We start from the raw sequence: 15811 nt of genomic DNA, 5'->3' as shown, positions 1-15811 counted from the left end.
ACCACCACAAAAGCTTTGTATTCTTCGCTTGACAGAGCTGACTCTTACATGCCAGCTCTGGGATACAGAACACGAGCAATGACTCCCAGCGAAAAGATGGAGAGGGTGACCCCTACTGCCAGTCCTCGGCGTAGCACCAGCTGCCGCTTGGTAAGGGGTGTCCCTACAGTGGTGACAGCTACGGTGTTAGCAGCGTCAAACAGGACATGAGTATCATCATTGTCATTGTCATCGTCATCTGTGTCATCTGCCTCTTCGTCCGCAGAGCCAGGGACATCCTGCAGCTCCAGAAGGGGCTCTGTTGAGGGGTTGCAGATGGTGAAGCAAAAGAAAAGAAAAGAAAATAATAGAATGGAATAGAAATAAGAAAAGAAAATGTTAGAAAGATTAGGCTACCTTTAATGCATGTGCTTAATGCTCCTAGTGCACAAGGAAACGAGTGGACGACGTTTAACACCGTTACATCAGTTATACAGTTCAGTTAAGTTTTCACTCCTTACCTGCCTCCGTGCGATTGCCCTGTACCCCAGCTCTCTCCAAAGCCTGGGAACAGAAAAACACCAGAATAAGCTTACTAGCAAAGACTTCTTATTCTAAATAAATTCCATATCCTGAATCATATTGTACAAAAATAAGTACAGCAAGTTAACAAAGCAAAGTATCGACATACACAACTGCTTGAATTTGCTGTGCAGTGATATGCAGAGAGATGAGTCCAGACAATACACTGGCAAGCACAGACATCATTAACCCACAGTGGTCTAAAGTCCCTGTGTTTGTGATGGGATTGTTATCATGGATAAACTGTCGTTAAAAAAGTTAAAAAAAAAAAAAAAAAAGCCTGCCATCTAGCCATCATCAGAAGGTCTGTGCCTGCCCATAACACAGTAGTATCACAACCAATCAGCGCGATGAAGATGACGTGTCAGATATACTTCACAGCGTTTAAATATTTCAACGAAGTTCACTCCCTCCCTCCACTAAATATGTCTTAGTTCGGCAGCAGTTCCAGAGCCACGTAGCAGTCTGTACAAATGAAATTAGTACGATGGGATAGTAAACCCAGGCTATGTCCACTTGCTTCTGAAATGCTGGGACATTCTCACCTCCTCTGTGGCTTTCTTCCAGTCCAGTTTGATGAGGTATGTCATGAAGAGCAAACCCTGCACAACGACACAGGCGGACACGCCTATCCAGAAACCTAAAGGGACGAGAGGAAAGAGACATCACATCACACAATATCCTCAGAAGGGGACAGCACCCAGCTGTTAGTTCACTGGGTAGTGCATACATCAAAGGGGCTATATTAAATGCCAGTGTCTCCTACCTAGAACACCAAGCTTTGCAGCAAACATAAGTGACAGTCCGATGGGGAAAGCGAGACCATAGTAGCCCAGGGCACTGATGAGCGCCCCCATCTTCTGCTTCCCCATGCCTCTCAGGATACTGCCCGCTGCCGCCTGGGAACACAGTTCACAAGATATCAAGAACCGATGCAGATAGCTCTCCCCCATCCTCCTCCATGACTGAGGTACCCTGAGCATGGTACCGTCCCACCGCACTGCTCCCCATGGGGCGCCACTGAGGGCTGCCCCCCTGCACGGGTGAGGCATAAATGCAATTTCGTTGTGTGCAGTGTGCAGTGTTCACTTGTGTGCTGTGGAGTGCTGTGTCACAATGACAATGGGAGTTGGAGTTTCCCAATGGGCTTTCACTTCCACTTTTTCAGATTATTACACAGTAATATGTGCAGTGTTATATGTAGGGTAAAGTAGGGTAGAGTAGGACTGCAAATAACAACCGATATATATTGATGCATCGATCCTACGGCTGGCGATTGAATCGAAACGTATCGTGAGGCATTCTTAGGCATCCAAAATAATCGAATCGGTGGCCCCTGCCCAATGCCCTAGCTCGATCCCATAACATGATAGAAGTGGAAAAGTAATTGGAAAAAAATCGAATTGAATCGTATCGTATCATATCGTATTGTGGGGCATTCTTAAGTATTGAAAATAATCAAAACGTTGCCGAAATCGATATTGAATTGTATCGTCATGGAGGCTGTGATTTACACCCCTAGGGTAGAGTAACAGCTCATACCATAGAGATTCCAGTATCTAGAGTATTCATTACCATGTTTTATGGGAATCGGTCTGTAGGGGTCGTAGTTTAGCTCTCTCCCATTGACTTCTATACAAACGTCTGCGTTGAAGACTCCGCCCACTTTTGCCACTTCCCCTTCACTTATCATGGTCCTTTTCTAAAACTAATTCAAAATTCTGTAGCTAACTTCACAACAGAAACATGCTTGATATGGTGTATATACCACAGTCACTGAAGAGATTCCCGTTGTTTCAGAAATATATTTTGTGGTATTTTACGTGGAAATTGAGTAAATGCCATCCATTCATCTCTATGTGTTTCGAGTGATTTTCAACCCAGCCGCCATTTTTGTCCGGAGCAACTGATTCCCGGAAGTTAACATAATAATTCAGATACTGGAATCTCTATGCTCATACAGCAAATAGCTACCAAGGAAGGTAAAACCTGGGATGCTAGCTTTGTAGCATATCTGTATTAAATCTCCAGAAGGAGATTTACTGAAGTTCTACACCAAAATCTGCTCTGTGCTAGCATCCCTTATAAAACTTTTTTTTTTTGATCAGGCAGAGGAGACTTAGACGGCTAACACAGCACTTATGACTAAAAGGTGCAAAACTTAAACAAAAACTGAAAACTGAAAGAAAAATGTCTGCTTACTTTAATATTTTTTGTTCTTTTACTTGCCAAGCTTTCGGTCAATGAACAAAAGGACAAAAAGGATTTAAGTGGGCAATCAGCATCCCTTGCACACTTTGTAAATCAGGTAGATGGGAATATTACCTGTGTTGCATCCATGATGTGGAGCGGAGCATAAATGCTCATCACTTGTGCAACTCTTTTCCTTAGCGTTCTGTAAAGTTAGGGTAAAGCACATGAAGCCATGTGTAGCCTATTAATACACGTCATATAGTATGCAGGATGAACGTGATGAAAACTAAATATAATTTAAACGTGTTCAGGGTGGTTTTAAAAAATAATAATGGCATCATTCTATGCATAGGCCACAAGCAAGAGAGAGAGAGTGTGGGAGTGTGTGTATGTGTGTGTGTGTGTTTGTGCGAACGTACACTGTTCAAATGGGTTCTATGTTTCTGTGTAGTCAGTTTACAATGAAAATCGTGGCACCAGTAGCAAATAATGGCAGATAATGATATTCACTCACTCATCAGAGGTGAAGATATAGGCGATTACATTCCTTGATGTCCCATAGATAATAGCTATGCACACGCCCACTGAGGCTACACAAGAAAAAAAACATTGAGAGGGGGTTTAGAAAGATTAAGATTTAAGAAAGCTAAGAGAATTAGTCTCCTAGACAATTTTTAATCAGCATGTACTGTATTCTAAAAATTGTCTTACTTGTACCAACTAATTAGTCCCACTCTTTAACCAAGTATATCACCCAGTTAGTAAAGTCACTAGTTAGAAGAAGTCGACCTTTCCCACCTGTGCTCGCACAATATAAAACATTAGGACATGGATATATCCCCGGTTTTCTAAAGGAGATGAGTGAGCCATCTCTATGGGGAGTGCGCTTTCAGCTGTGCAATTTCACGAAGACCTTTGCAATCACGCCGGAGGTCCAATGAGCAGCATTGTGGGCGGGATGTCCACTTGGTCAAAACCGAATGATTTGCGCATGAATCCTCACTTATCGAGTCAAGCTCTCTTCAGATGGTGGCAAGAAGGGTATCTTGAGAGATGGCTCACTCATCTCCTTCAGAGAACTGGGGACATATCCATGTCCTAATGTTTTCTTTCAGTCAACTCGTTTCATCATGTCTATGGAGAGCATTACAATCACTCCCGATTGCATTTGGCAAATCCAAACTCGGCAGAACTCCAAGAGCCTCCTGTAGGAATGGCGCTCCTCTCACCCTAAGGACAATCAGTGGACGTGCCCACAACTCTGTGTTCCAATAGCAGCGCTGTCACATCCAACCAGAACCAGACAAAGGTGGCGTTGTTGACCCAGCCAGCCGCTCTGCCCTAGCCCAATTATCATCGACGCTCAAATCTCTTCGAGACTTGGTCTGACCCTTGATTGGCTTATGGTTGTTTGCTTACCGACAAAGTGGGAGGAGTTCCCGTATTTTCAGGAACTCAGTTCTTGCATTGCTCTTGACCTGACTAGTTGCAACGCTGAAAGTGTTGCGTCACTTGAAGGGCACGACCTGGCGAGCTCTGCCCACCTCTGCCTGCAGCTCTATGGCCTCGCAACTGAACGCATTCTCTGTCTTGGAAACGAAAGCCAGGCTCACCTTCAAGGTGAATTGCGTATCGCCCTCCTCAAAATGTGCACAAGCAGGATTTACTGACAGGGCATGCAGTTCCCTCAGGTGCTTCGTCGTTGCCAGGGCGAGGAGAAGGGCAGTTTTAACGGAGAGAATCCTTAAGTCCACCTCTTGGAGGGGCTCGAAGGGGGCACCGCACATAGCCTCCAGAACTAGAGAGATATCCCAAAGGGGTACCGTCTATCTTAGCACTTTGCGTAAGCGCCTGGCGCCTTTCATGAAATGGCACACTAGTGGATGGGCACCCGGAGTGTCAGAACCGAAGCCAACATGGCTAGCTATAATGCTACGGTAAAAAGCTAAGACTGCTAGCGGGCCTAGCGGGTAGTCAGTGACACAGCAATTTACAAGCTTAAGATAGAGGTTAAATTTGCGAAATTGAAACGGCGTAATTATACTGATCCAGAGTAACCAACTCATTCTTGGTCGAGACGAAGGCCCGGCGAACGTACTGCAGGTAGTTTTCGGTTTTGACAAAGATGACGTCTCGCCAACGATGCAGCTCATTGGACCTCCGGCGTGATTGAAAAGGTCTTCATCAAATCGTACAGCTGAGAGCGTACTCCCCATAGAGATGGTGAAACGAGTCAACTAAAAGAGCACCACAGTACAGTAAATCTTACCTGCACAGATGATGGATATTACAGCACAACGCTTGGCTCTCTCCGTCTGCCCAGCGCCTAGGGCATTTCCCACCTTCACACTGCCTGCAATACTGAACCCAAATGGAAACTGACGAAGCAGTTATTCTGCATTAGCAACAGGAGAAACTGTTCTCAAATTGAGAATCTCAATGATATGAGTACAATTCTTACAGCTCCAGTGTGTAATTTTCAGGAGTTTATTTCAAATTGTATACTGGAGCAGGGGTGCTACTCTTGATCATGAATATTTACTAAGTACATAAACTAATTTACTAGTCTGACCGGAGCAGGATTTGCAAAAAAAAGTCTATGACATTCAACAGGAGGTTCCTCCTTATCATGTATGAAATATAGGCCTATGATGTATGAGAAATTGTTGGTGGTCATCATAAATACTTTTGAAACAGCTGACATTTGTGACATGGGCAGCATACATTTTGGAATTAAACTACTAAACTGACACACTTAAACTTTAAAATGAGTGTAAATTATCCAGCATTACCATAAAAGCAAGATTTGATAGCTCGTAGATGATGGACTGGGTTCCCAACTCTGTTTCACTTATCCATCCTGCATGGCACAACACAATTGGACATTAGCATTTCAAAGGGGTTTTTCCCCAAGAAGAGAAATCAAATTGGGACAACTTGGCACTTCAGAAGGTTATGGGGTCATTTCACGAGAAATTTTGATTGTAATTGCAATCAAAAAGCACTAGAATGTGCTAGAGCAGTGTTGACCAAGGTCTATGCTGCATGTAAATACTGTACATACTGTACATTACATGTTATTAACAATACATTGCATTACATTACAGTATATTATATTGATCCAAATCTACTTACAGCATGAAATAAGAAGTACGTGTGGTGATACAGCACAGGTCAAGTAAGGTAAGTGCAGATGAGGGTTTTTTTAAATGAAGATGTAAAACACATACTGTACTGAAACTGTACTGTACTAGAGTAGAAGCTGACCTGCGAGAACGGCTATAGTCTCAAAGGTCCACCACTCTATACTCATCATGACCATCAAGGGGATGGCCAGGCGAATATAGACTCCCCACTCCTGAAAGCACTCTTTGGACCAACCTGTCAGTAGAGTGGCAGATGACAACACATGATATACTACATCATTCAGCAGATATTCCCATCCACACTGTTCCTTACAATAACACAGTCTACGAGAACATAATCCATGTCTTTTACAACTTACTTTGCTATTTAAAATATGTGAAGTCTTAACCCATTTAGACACAGCCCATGTTATAAATAGCCTATTACCAGGATAGCAAAGACCAAGTCGTAATGCATTACTAAAGGTACTGTGTGTAATGTCATAGCGGTGTATTACAATGGTGCAGTAGTAAAATCTTCCACTGGTGGAACGGTGTGCACTATGAAGCTACAACATGGCCTGTGGTTACTAGAATTGCCTATGGTGTCAACATGACACATTATTCATTTCATGTTATAGTCTGGCTTTCCAGACTAATGCACCATTTACATGCTTACACACATACATTTTATCAAGTGAGTGCAGAATCTCATGCTTCACTACATAGTACTGTGTGGTGTACACTGGTGTGTGTATAAATGAACGTACCTGACCAGGTCTTCTTATGAAGACCTTTACAAACAGTGTAACAGTACAGGAAAATGGCATCGGAATACAGTGCAATGACATTTGCCCCAGCTGCTCCCCTGGAAAAAAGTATACGTAGTGAGCACACTGCTTAACGAAAAATACCCCAATTACTGCATAAGGGACCAACTTGTAGACACTTGGAATAGCACAAAATGCTAGCACTTGCTGAAACATGAAGTAACATTTTGAGTGTATTTGTGTAACCGAGGCCAACTAGCACAGTGTGGCATGGAACGTTAGTAAACTTCACAATCCTTCCCAAAGCCTCATACAGTATTGGTAGCGCTGGGCTATCGGACTGGTCCTTTAGCCCAGTGGTATCGTGCTGTGACTCCCCTTGGTGTGATGGCGAGTTTGCGGCCCCGTGGGGGAGCAGTGCGCAGTAATATGTCGGGTTACACTGGTGCCGTGGCCCGGATGGGAGTGAGGTTTAGGGGGGTGAGTGTAACAGAGGCCAACTAGCAGAGTGTGGCTTGGAACTTTAGGTAAACCTCCCTCCCGAAGCCTAATACAGTATCGGTAATGCTGGGCTATCGGACTGGTCACTTAGTTCAGCAGTATCGTGCTGTGACTCCCATTGGCGTGATGGTGAGTGACCACATCAATAGAGGTCTCAGTACGGTTCACTTCCGAGGGGACTGGGTACACTTTGGGGCGTTCACATATATTCAGAACATGCTGAGTCTCAGGTCTGAGTTCACTTTAAACGCTGAAAGAGATCAGGTGTGAAAACACCCTATTAAAGATGTGTGATGAGTGATACTCACGAAACACCAAGATCCAGGACAAACAGGAACACGTAGTTAGAAAGTGCACAGATTGACGTCGCCACCAGCCCACTGATGACCACAGGCCACATGATTTCCTGTTGAAAATATACACAGTAGGGCTGCACAATTAATCAACATATTACACATTACACTGACCAAAAAGTAAAATTAACACCGTTTTTGAGTGGGACCAAATGTTATCTGGAAAGGGTACTTAATCTTAAAAGGGTACTTTCACACCTAGTCCCCGTTAAGTGAACTAAGCTCAATCCTCTTTAAGTGGACCAAAACGTGAACTGACAGCAAAAGGACTCTTTTTCCCATTTGGTCATATTGTGAGTGTATTATAAAAAAAAGAACCAGCTGCACTTTTGGTCCCGTTAGGCTTTCATGGTGCGTCAGTCCTCTTTCTAATCACATCCGGTCCTCTAGAGCTCCACACCATGACACAAGCGAAACTTGTCAGGACTCATAAGCGAACCGCACTGAGATCACATCCGTAAGGGTCTCAGTGCGGTTCACTTCCAAGGGGTCTGGGTACACTTTGGAGGGTTCACATACAGTATGTGCAGAAAACGAGTCACAGGTCTGAGTTCACTCAAAGAGACCAGGTGTGAACGCCTTTAGTTATTGTTAGAGGTGTATTTACATGTACATGCACCGTCACAAACAGCTACATTTCTGAATGATGTTCAGTAAAATTCATATTATTTTTGGGTGGGACAAAATGTTATCTGAAATTAGTTGATTTCAACTCCAGTGATGTTCAGAGGTTGGGGACATTTATCTGTAAAATCTATTGAACTTCTCACCTGATTTTCAAGATACCTTGTCTCCAGTTGGTAAGCAAACATGGCCTGTGTTACAAAAGGCAGAAACATAATGCATTTATGCACAACCAATTGCAGTGATGGTGTGTGTAGAATACCGGTAATTAGTTTGAATACATACTGGTAGGGCCAGCATTACTATCTTCACATACTCCTGTGACACCCTGATAAAAATACACAAAACAACACAATATAATTATGACTAAAAACCCTACTGTCCACATAACAAAGTCGTAATACAAGCAAGTTGCTAGAAACTGCCATACGTTTTGGAGCGCAAATGCATTTCACATTTTCTATACATGTTCAAATTGGACAGAAATGTCCTTAAACTTAAAAAAACCCATAAATCTCCTGTAGTGTGAATTTAAAACTTAAACAAGTAAGCGAGTGTTGCATCTGACTCAGTAAGTGTGGAATTGACACTGTGTAAAAGCCAGCCTTACTTCACAATTTGTGGCTCCTGACGGATGGCCAGCAGTAGGGTCTCAGTGTTGATGAGGAAGGTCCAGCTTATGAAAGCACCCAGAGCCAAGATCAGAATGGCCCTCTGCAGAATGACCCCAACCCTCCTCACATTGCCACTGCCAAATGTCTGTTGGAAGTAAACAGTATTTTTTTAAAATGGGGTGTCAACATTTCAGAATATAATCATACACAGTAAGTCCATATTGAGCATTTACAACACTTTGCCATACAATGACCAAAGAGTAAAATGAATATTATTTTAGAGCGGGACAAAATGTCTGAAATTAGTTGATTTCAACTCTATATGAGTTGTACCAACACTGGTATTTTTTGTGTGCAGATTGTGTAACTGATTAACATGAGAGAGAATATGCAGGTAAACCTTTGACAACTCTGCGGGAGTGGCTGAAAGACTGACCTGTGAAATCAGAGTATCGCATGCTGATGCTAATCCCACACCTACAGATATTCCAGTGACATTTATTACCTGTAAAACAGGTAATCCAGCTGTATGACAAACAAAACATCATCATTGCATTAGTCTATATAATGTTATAATTCATTAATTCATTCATTCATTCATTAATAATGCAAGCCTAGCAAAAGGCTTGACACATTGTGGTAGGCCTACATTTTATCACACGAAAGTCTAATTTCTAAGCAGTAGGGGGCATTAGGGGCTACTTACAGCATTGGCGAGAGCAACACCTGCCAGCTCTGTAGGTCCCAAATGTCCACAGAACAGAGTGCTCATAAACGATATAGTGTACTGCGTTACTAGAGCCAGGGACTGTAGAGAAAGTTAATCTTAATTAGGCAACATTTTGATTAGTAAAATCCGCACACGTCGTAAAGTAGGTTATCCCTAAATCATAAAGTAGGCTATTAGACAGGCATAGGCATAGGCGACACAGCAGCCTACATAGTTTCCCTGTAGTTTCTGTTTAAAAGGCAGAATAAAACAGGGAGGTGGCACTCACCGCTGGTAAAGCGATTTTCGCCATACCAAAGACTTCTTCTTTAAAGTCAACGGGTACCAAACTACGCACATGTCGTAGGCATCCTCTCCAGCCTGTCATACATGCCGGCGATGTGTTCTTTGGTGGGGGTACAGTAGAGGGTTCATCCTCAGAGTCTGACATGTTCACCGGTTAATTATGATTACGAAGAAGGCATTCCGATGTGTCCCAAATCCCGGAAGTCCCGTCAAGTTTCTCGCATGTCGATTGCAGCTGCATGACTCGGACATAGACCTAAGGACTCGGATCAAAACAGCGCGCAAACCGGTAGAACATAGGGTGCATCCCAATATGTGTCGTTGCCTCCTCCACTTGTGCTTGTCTCCTCGTCCCGCCTCCTGGCCCCTCCTCCGTGGAGAAAACGATAAAGTTTCCCAGCTGTCAGCCTCGCCACAACAACTTTTGAGGGACTGTTTTTCATTCACCATCCCAATTGCAAATGAGAAAAAGACTTTACAATTGAGCTTTTGCAAGATATTGAAATATAATGCTGTTGTCAGTGATGTCATCATGACGAGAAGCAAGTGGAGGAAGCAAGTGGAGGAGGCAAGGTCACATATTGGGATGCACCCATAGTATTTACAGAGCGCGCGCTGCACAACTCTCAGTGACTGGCCTTTCCGTGCGCTTGTGCAAGATATTGAATTACACTTCTACTGTCAATGACGTCATCACGAGGCCACGAGTAGGCTACAAAGGTGGACGGGTGTTCAGACACTATTTCCAACCTGTAGGGCAGGGGTATTCAATTAAAAGTCACTGAGGGCCAGTTTTTCAAAATAATTTCTTCCAGTAAAGGGGCCGGACATTGAATCTTCAAATGTCCGTGGTTAGGGTGTGAAACATGCGGATAGCTTTCCAGACAGAACAGATGCTTCTCTATCTCTCAGTAGCCCTATCAGACTGTTTAAGATTTCTCTCTCGTGAATGCATAGGAGAGATATTCCCAACCTGAAGGGTTAGTGAGATAAGTACATTTGCTTTAGCTATTTGTTTTCATTTTGGACCGTGTGGGGGGCCAGAACCTTGTCATCCAAGGGCCACATCTGGCCCCATGGGCCTCCATTTGAATAGCTCTGCTAAATGAAAATTACTTTGTGTCGCTCTAATTTAATTTTTGTTGTAAGACTAAAGCCTGGTTGTAATCCAAACAATGGTGTAGAGTTGCACAAAATAAGTGTCTGAACAATTGCACAGGGCCCCAGGGGAGCCCCCAGGGAGGACAAAAAGCTGATAGGGCGCTCCCATACTGCCAAGGTCATAGGGCTCCCACCGTCAGGGCCTGAGCACAAAGGCAAATGCCTTGCTTCCAAATAAATAAAATAGAAATGTTCGTGAGGTGTACAACAACGTTTCAGACCAGTTCTTTCCCCTCCATATCACCATGCCACTTAAGAGACTTCACAGTTTTTGACTTTTGGATCCAGTATGGTGTTGTACCAGATATACCCTACCACCGTGTTAGCTGGATCCGGAGGCACCCAAAGGAGTAGAGAGCCGACAACTTGAAATTCAGTCCAAATTAAAAGATTATTTATTGATCTAATACATAGGCCTACAAATTACTAAATGAATACAGAGTGAATAAAGCATAAAATACAGAAGCCAAAATACAGAGCTCTGCGTTCAACTTAGAACACAGCCTCGGGTTCACCCTAACTAACGGCAACAAAGATGAATCCTGGATTTCCCTGAACCCAATGGCTACATAGTAATACTTTCACTAAAATATGTGAACAAAATAGTCTCTGTGTACACGTGCAACTGGAATCATCCGGATCTTCTTATCTTGCCACGCGCATCCCGTCTTCACACCTGTTGGTCATTAGTTTCACACTCACATGTCCATACATGTCTATGCATGCCACGACAAAGTACATTGACAAACATCCATCCACCACAGTCTTCTTTCCGCATCCTGGGAAAGCCATGTACACAAATACACACAGACACACACATCGCCAGATACAATAGGAGTCACCGGTCCATTCATCCTGGTTCTAGAAAAATGCATTGATGATGTTACAGAAATAAAACGCAACACCACCAGGGCCAACCAGAAGCCATGGTTCACAGGAGACGTTCACAGACTGCTGAGGGCCAGAGACAAAGCCTTCAGAGCCGGAGACGTATCTGGCCTAAAAGCAGCAAGGGCAAACCTGTCCCAGGGCATCAGGAAAGCAAAAAAGGAATACTCGGACAAAATAACAACACACTTCAAAGACAGCAGAGATGCACAGAGCCTGTGGCAGGGCATACAGGCCATCACGGACTATAAGCCCGCACCACGAAGCTGTGACAACAACACCTCTCTGCTAAACGACCTGAACAGTTTCTTTGCCCGTTTTGAAGCACAAAATGACACTCATCCACAGAAAACTCCCCCTCCCCCCCATGATCAACCCCTGTACCTGTCCTCTGCCAGTGTGAAGAGGACACTGGCCACCATCAACCCACGCAAAGCAGCTGGCCCAGACAACATACCTGGCCGAGTGTTGAAGGATTGTGCAGAAGAGCTGAAGGATGTCTTCACAGACATCTTTAACATCTCTCTGGAGCAAGCAGTCATCCCATCACTTTTCAAAGCTGCTACCATCATACCCGTGCCGAAGAAATCATCACCATCATGCTTCAATGACTACCGTCCTGTAGCACTGACGCCCATAATCATGAAGTGCTTCGAACGGCTAGTCCTGTCACACATCAAAGCCACCCTACCCCCCACCCTGGACCCCTACCAGTTCGCATACCGAGCCAAGCGATCCACGGAGGATGCAATCTGCTCTGCCCTCCATCCAGCCCTCACCCACTTGGACAATAAAGACTCATATGTGAGAATGCTGTTCATTGACTTCAGTTCAGCATTCAATACCATAATACCACAACAACTCATCAGAAAACTGGACAAACTAGGTTTCAGCACCTCCCTCTGCAACTGGCTGCTGGACTTCCTGATGCAGAGACCACAAGCAGTACGGGTAGGGAATAACACCTCAAGCACCCTGACCCTGAGCACGGGGGCTCCGCAAGGTTGTGTTCTCAGCCCCCTGCTGTTCACGCTGCTGACACATGACTGCACAACGACCCACAGCACTAACCATCTAGTGAAGTTTGCGGATGATACAACACTGGTGGGCCTCATCACTAAGGGCGATGAGACCCACTACAGAGAAGAAGTAGACCTGCTGGCCAGATGGTGCAAAGACAACAACCTCCTGCTGAATGTCAACAAGACCAAGGAGATTGTTGTCAACTTTCAGAGGGTCCAAAAACAACTGCCACCACTGACCATCGACGGTGATGCTGTGGAGAGAGTGAGCAGCACCAAGTTCCTTGGAGTGCACATCAGCGACGACCTCTCTTGGACCACCAACACTACATCACTGGCGAAGAAGGCCCATCAGCGTCTCTACTTCTTGCGCAAACTAAAGAAGGCAAGTGCTACACCCTCCATCATGACAACATTCTACAGAGGAACCATAGAGAGCGTCGTGTCCAGCTGCATCACAGTGTGGGGAGGAAGCTGCACGGAGAAAAACAGGAAGACACTCCAGCGTGTTGTGAACACAGCGAAGAAGATCATTGGAGTACCACTCCCCTCCCTGCAGGACATTTACACCGCACGCCTCACCCGAAAAGCACTGATGATCATCAAAGACACAAGCCACCCTGCACACAAACTGTTCAGCCTCCTGCCCTCTGGAAAGAGGTACAGGCGCCTCCGTTCCCGTACCACCAGGCTTGCAAGCAGCACGATGCATCAAGCAATCAAGATACTGAACACTCAACCCACTCTCCCTTCACTGTCAGCCTCTAGCCAGCCAGGCCACTGACAACGCTCCCCCCCCTCATCCCCACCACCATATCTGCGACTGAACATTCCACCTGCACTACTACATCTGTGACTGAACTTTCAACCTGCACTAACTCAAAACATACACACGCACACACACACACACACACACACACACACACACACACACACACACACCACACACGCACACACACACGCACACACGCACACACACACACACACACACACACACACACACACACACAAGCACACTGCACTTTCTGCACTAAACCCAAACATACACACACTGACACACAACTCATACTCACACACATACACACACACACACACACACATACACAGGTACACACACACAGACGCACACCGCACTTTCTACCTGCACTAAACACACACACACACACACACACACACACACACACACACACACACACACACACACACACACACACGCACACAAAACACATACAAACACACACACACACATACTGCTGCTGGTGTATTTAATAAACCTTTTTTTAATTATTTATTTTCTTCAAATGCTACTATTACTATGTCAGAACGCTATAAAGGACTTTTAGAAAAAGCACAACAAAATACCTCCTCTTAATGTATGTTCTCTACAAGTCTTCTGTTGTCCAGTCTTGCACTTTAAATGTCTGTATGAGCAATGTCTACGTCCATACTGTCTATGTCCATGTATGAGTACTGTCTATGTCTATACTGTCTATGTCCTTACCTAGATTAGTCTATGTCTGCATGGGAGAGCAAGAAACGCAATTTCAAATTCTTTGTATGACCAGTGCATGTAAAGAAATTGACAATAAACTTGACTTGACTTGAAACTTGACTTGAAAAGGGTCAAAGATGTTAGGGTTATACAGGTACATGCGCACACACACACACTCTTCCGGTCATCCTTCACATGTTCACGTGCCCCTGCTCCTCTGCCTGGCACAATACCACGTGTCCTTGGAGACAATGTTCCTACGTCCAACAGGTCACTTGTCACCGTCCCCCCTAGCTTGCACTGGTTCCATCCCCGGACTTGTATTTTGCATGAAAGGACAACATTCTTTAGGCCACGAGCATGTGACACCTCTCTGCACCAAGGACATACCCCACCACCTCGACACTGCATATTCCGTCATAGAACGTAGAGGTGATGTCAACATAACTCGTGCCGGCATACCAATCATCACACAATATCCAAGATTAATACAGTTAAAACCGGTACTCGCACATCTTCCAGCTAGAACCAGTCTGTTACAGCCAACCGGGTCATAGTGACCTCCTGGTGTCTTTCCACTGCGGCCTAAATGCCTTCCGCCTTGACACAGCCTGAAGACGGTTCACTATCTTAAGCCCCCAAATGAAAAGACTCCCTCTCTTGCGGTCCCATAGTTTATGCTTACTTTATTCAAAATCCACACATTGTAATTACCCCATGTGATTTCCACTCTACACATGATATAACACATCAATTTTATAACCTGATTGAACAGCTAACACTAAATATGAACATATGATTAGTTTAAAACGTAAAGGCCATTGGCTTTATTGAAATATTAATAAATGGTTTATCTTCAGTTGTGAGATCAGGTCACATTTACTTGTCCTCACTCGGGTAGCTATATGAAATCAACAATGGTCAGAAGGCAAGAGTCAGGTAGGCCTAACTCAACTACTGCGCAGTTAGACTAAAACGGGTAATACAGTGCATACGGAAAGTATCCACAGTACTTCACTTCAACACTGTGTCCATTTTTAATTAATTTGTAAAAAGTTTTCACATCATCATAGGGGTATTGTTTGTAGAATTTTGAGATTTAGAGGTTCATTTCACATCATTTGGAATTAGGCTGTGACATGACAAAATGTTGGGGAAAAATGAAGCGCTGTGAATACTTTTGAGATGAATTGTAGATGTAACAGAAACATGTGCCTTAGACGTTTGAGGTTACTCCAAGCACGCACGTGTCCTAAGTGTTCCCTGATAGTTCACTTCATGTATGCCAATGAAGATTCTCTTTTACCTATGTCACGGAGTCAAGTTGCAACTGGACTTCCCTTTGGCGCTAGGGTAAAAAGCTGGTATTTGCTTATATTTTAATCCTTTGTACAGCAGTAAACGACACAGTATGAGTTGGTCTGTTTTAGTTACAGAGTAGTTCCATCACCCTCCTAACAGGTGAAAATAATAACAACAGGACAAAGTCATA

At 44.2% G+C, this 15811-nt stretch overlaps 1 protein-coding gene across 1 annotated transcript; it reads right to left on the bottom strand.

Moving 5' to 3' along the window:
• Positions 1-5: 5 nt before the first annotated feature.
• Positions 6-9754, bottom strand: LOC134453554 (multidrug and toxin extrusion protein 1-like). Its single transcript, XM_063204338.1, has 16 exons — positions 9740-9754; positions 9178-9218; positions 8738-8886; positions 8413-8455; positions 8274-8318; positions 7459-7556; positions 6650-6747; positions 6022-6135; positions 5547-5614; positions 5024-5132; positions 3269-3344; positions 2887-2956; positions 1328-1460; positions 1107-1201; positions 501-543; positions 6-298 (listed from the first exon to the last, which is right to left on the bottom strand). Exons 4-16 carry the CDS (start codon positions 8425-8427, stop codon positions 45-47), a joined length of 1218 nt encoding a protein of 405 aa, XP_063060408.1. The 5' UTR covers positions 8428-8455; positions 8738-8886; positions 9178-9218; positions 9740-9754; the 3' UTR covers positions 6-44.
• Between the last annotated feature and the right edge of the window lie 6057 nt (positions 9755-15811).

This window comes from Engraulis encrasicolus, chromosome 8, assembly GCF_034702125.1.
Source record: "Engraulis encrasicolus isolate BLACKSEA-1 chromosome 8, IST_EnEncr_1.0, whole genome shotgun sequence".
In the NCBI taxonomy this organism is placed as follows: Eukaryota; Metazoa; Chordata; class Actinopteri; order Clupeiformes; family Engraulidae; genus Engraulis; species Engraulis encrasicolus.
The sequence above is the reverse complement of the archived record's forward strand: the minus strand, read 5'-3'. Positions and strand labels throughout refer to the sequence as shown.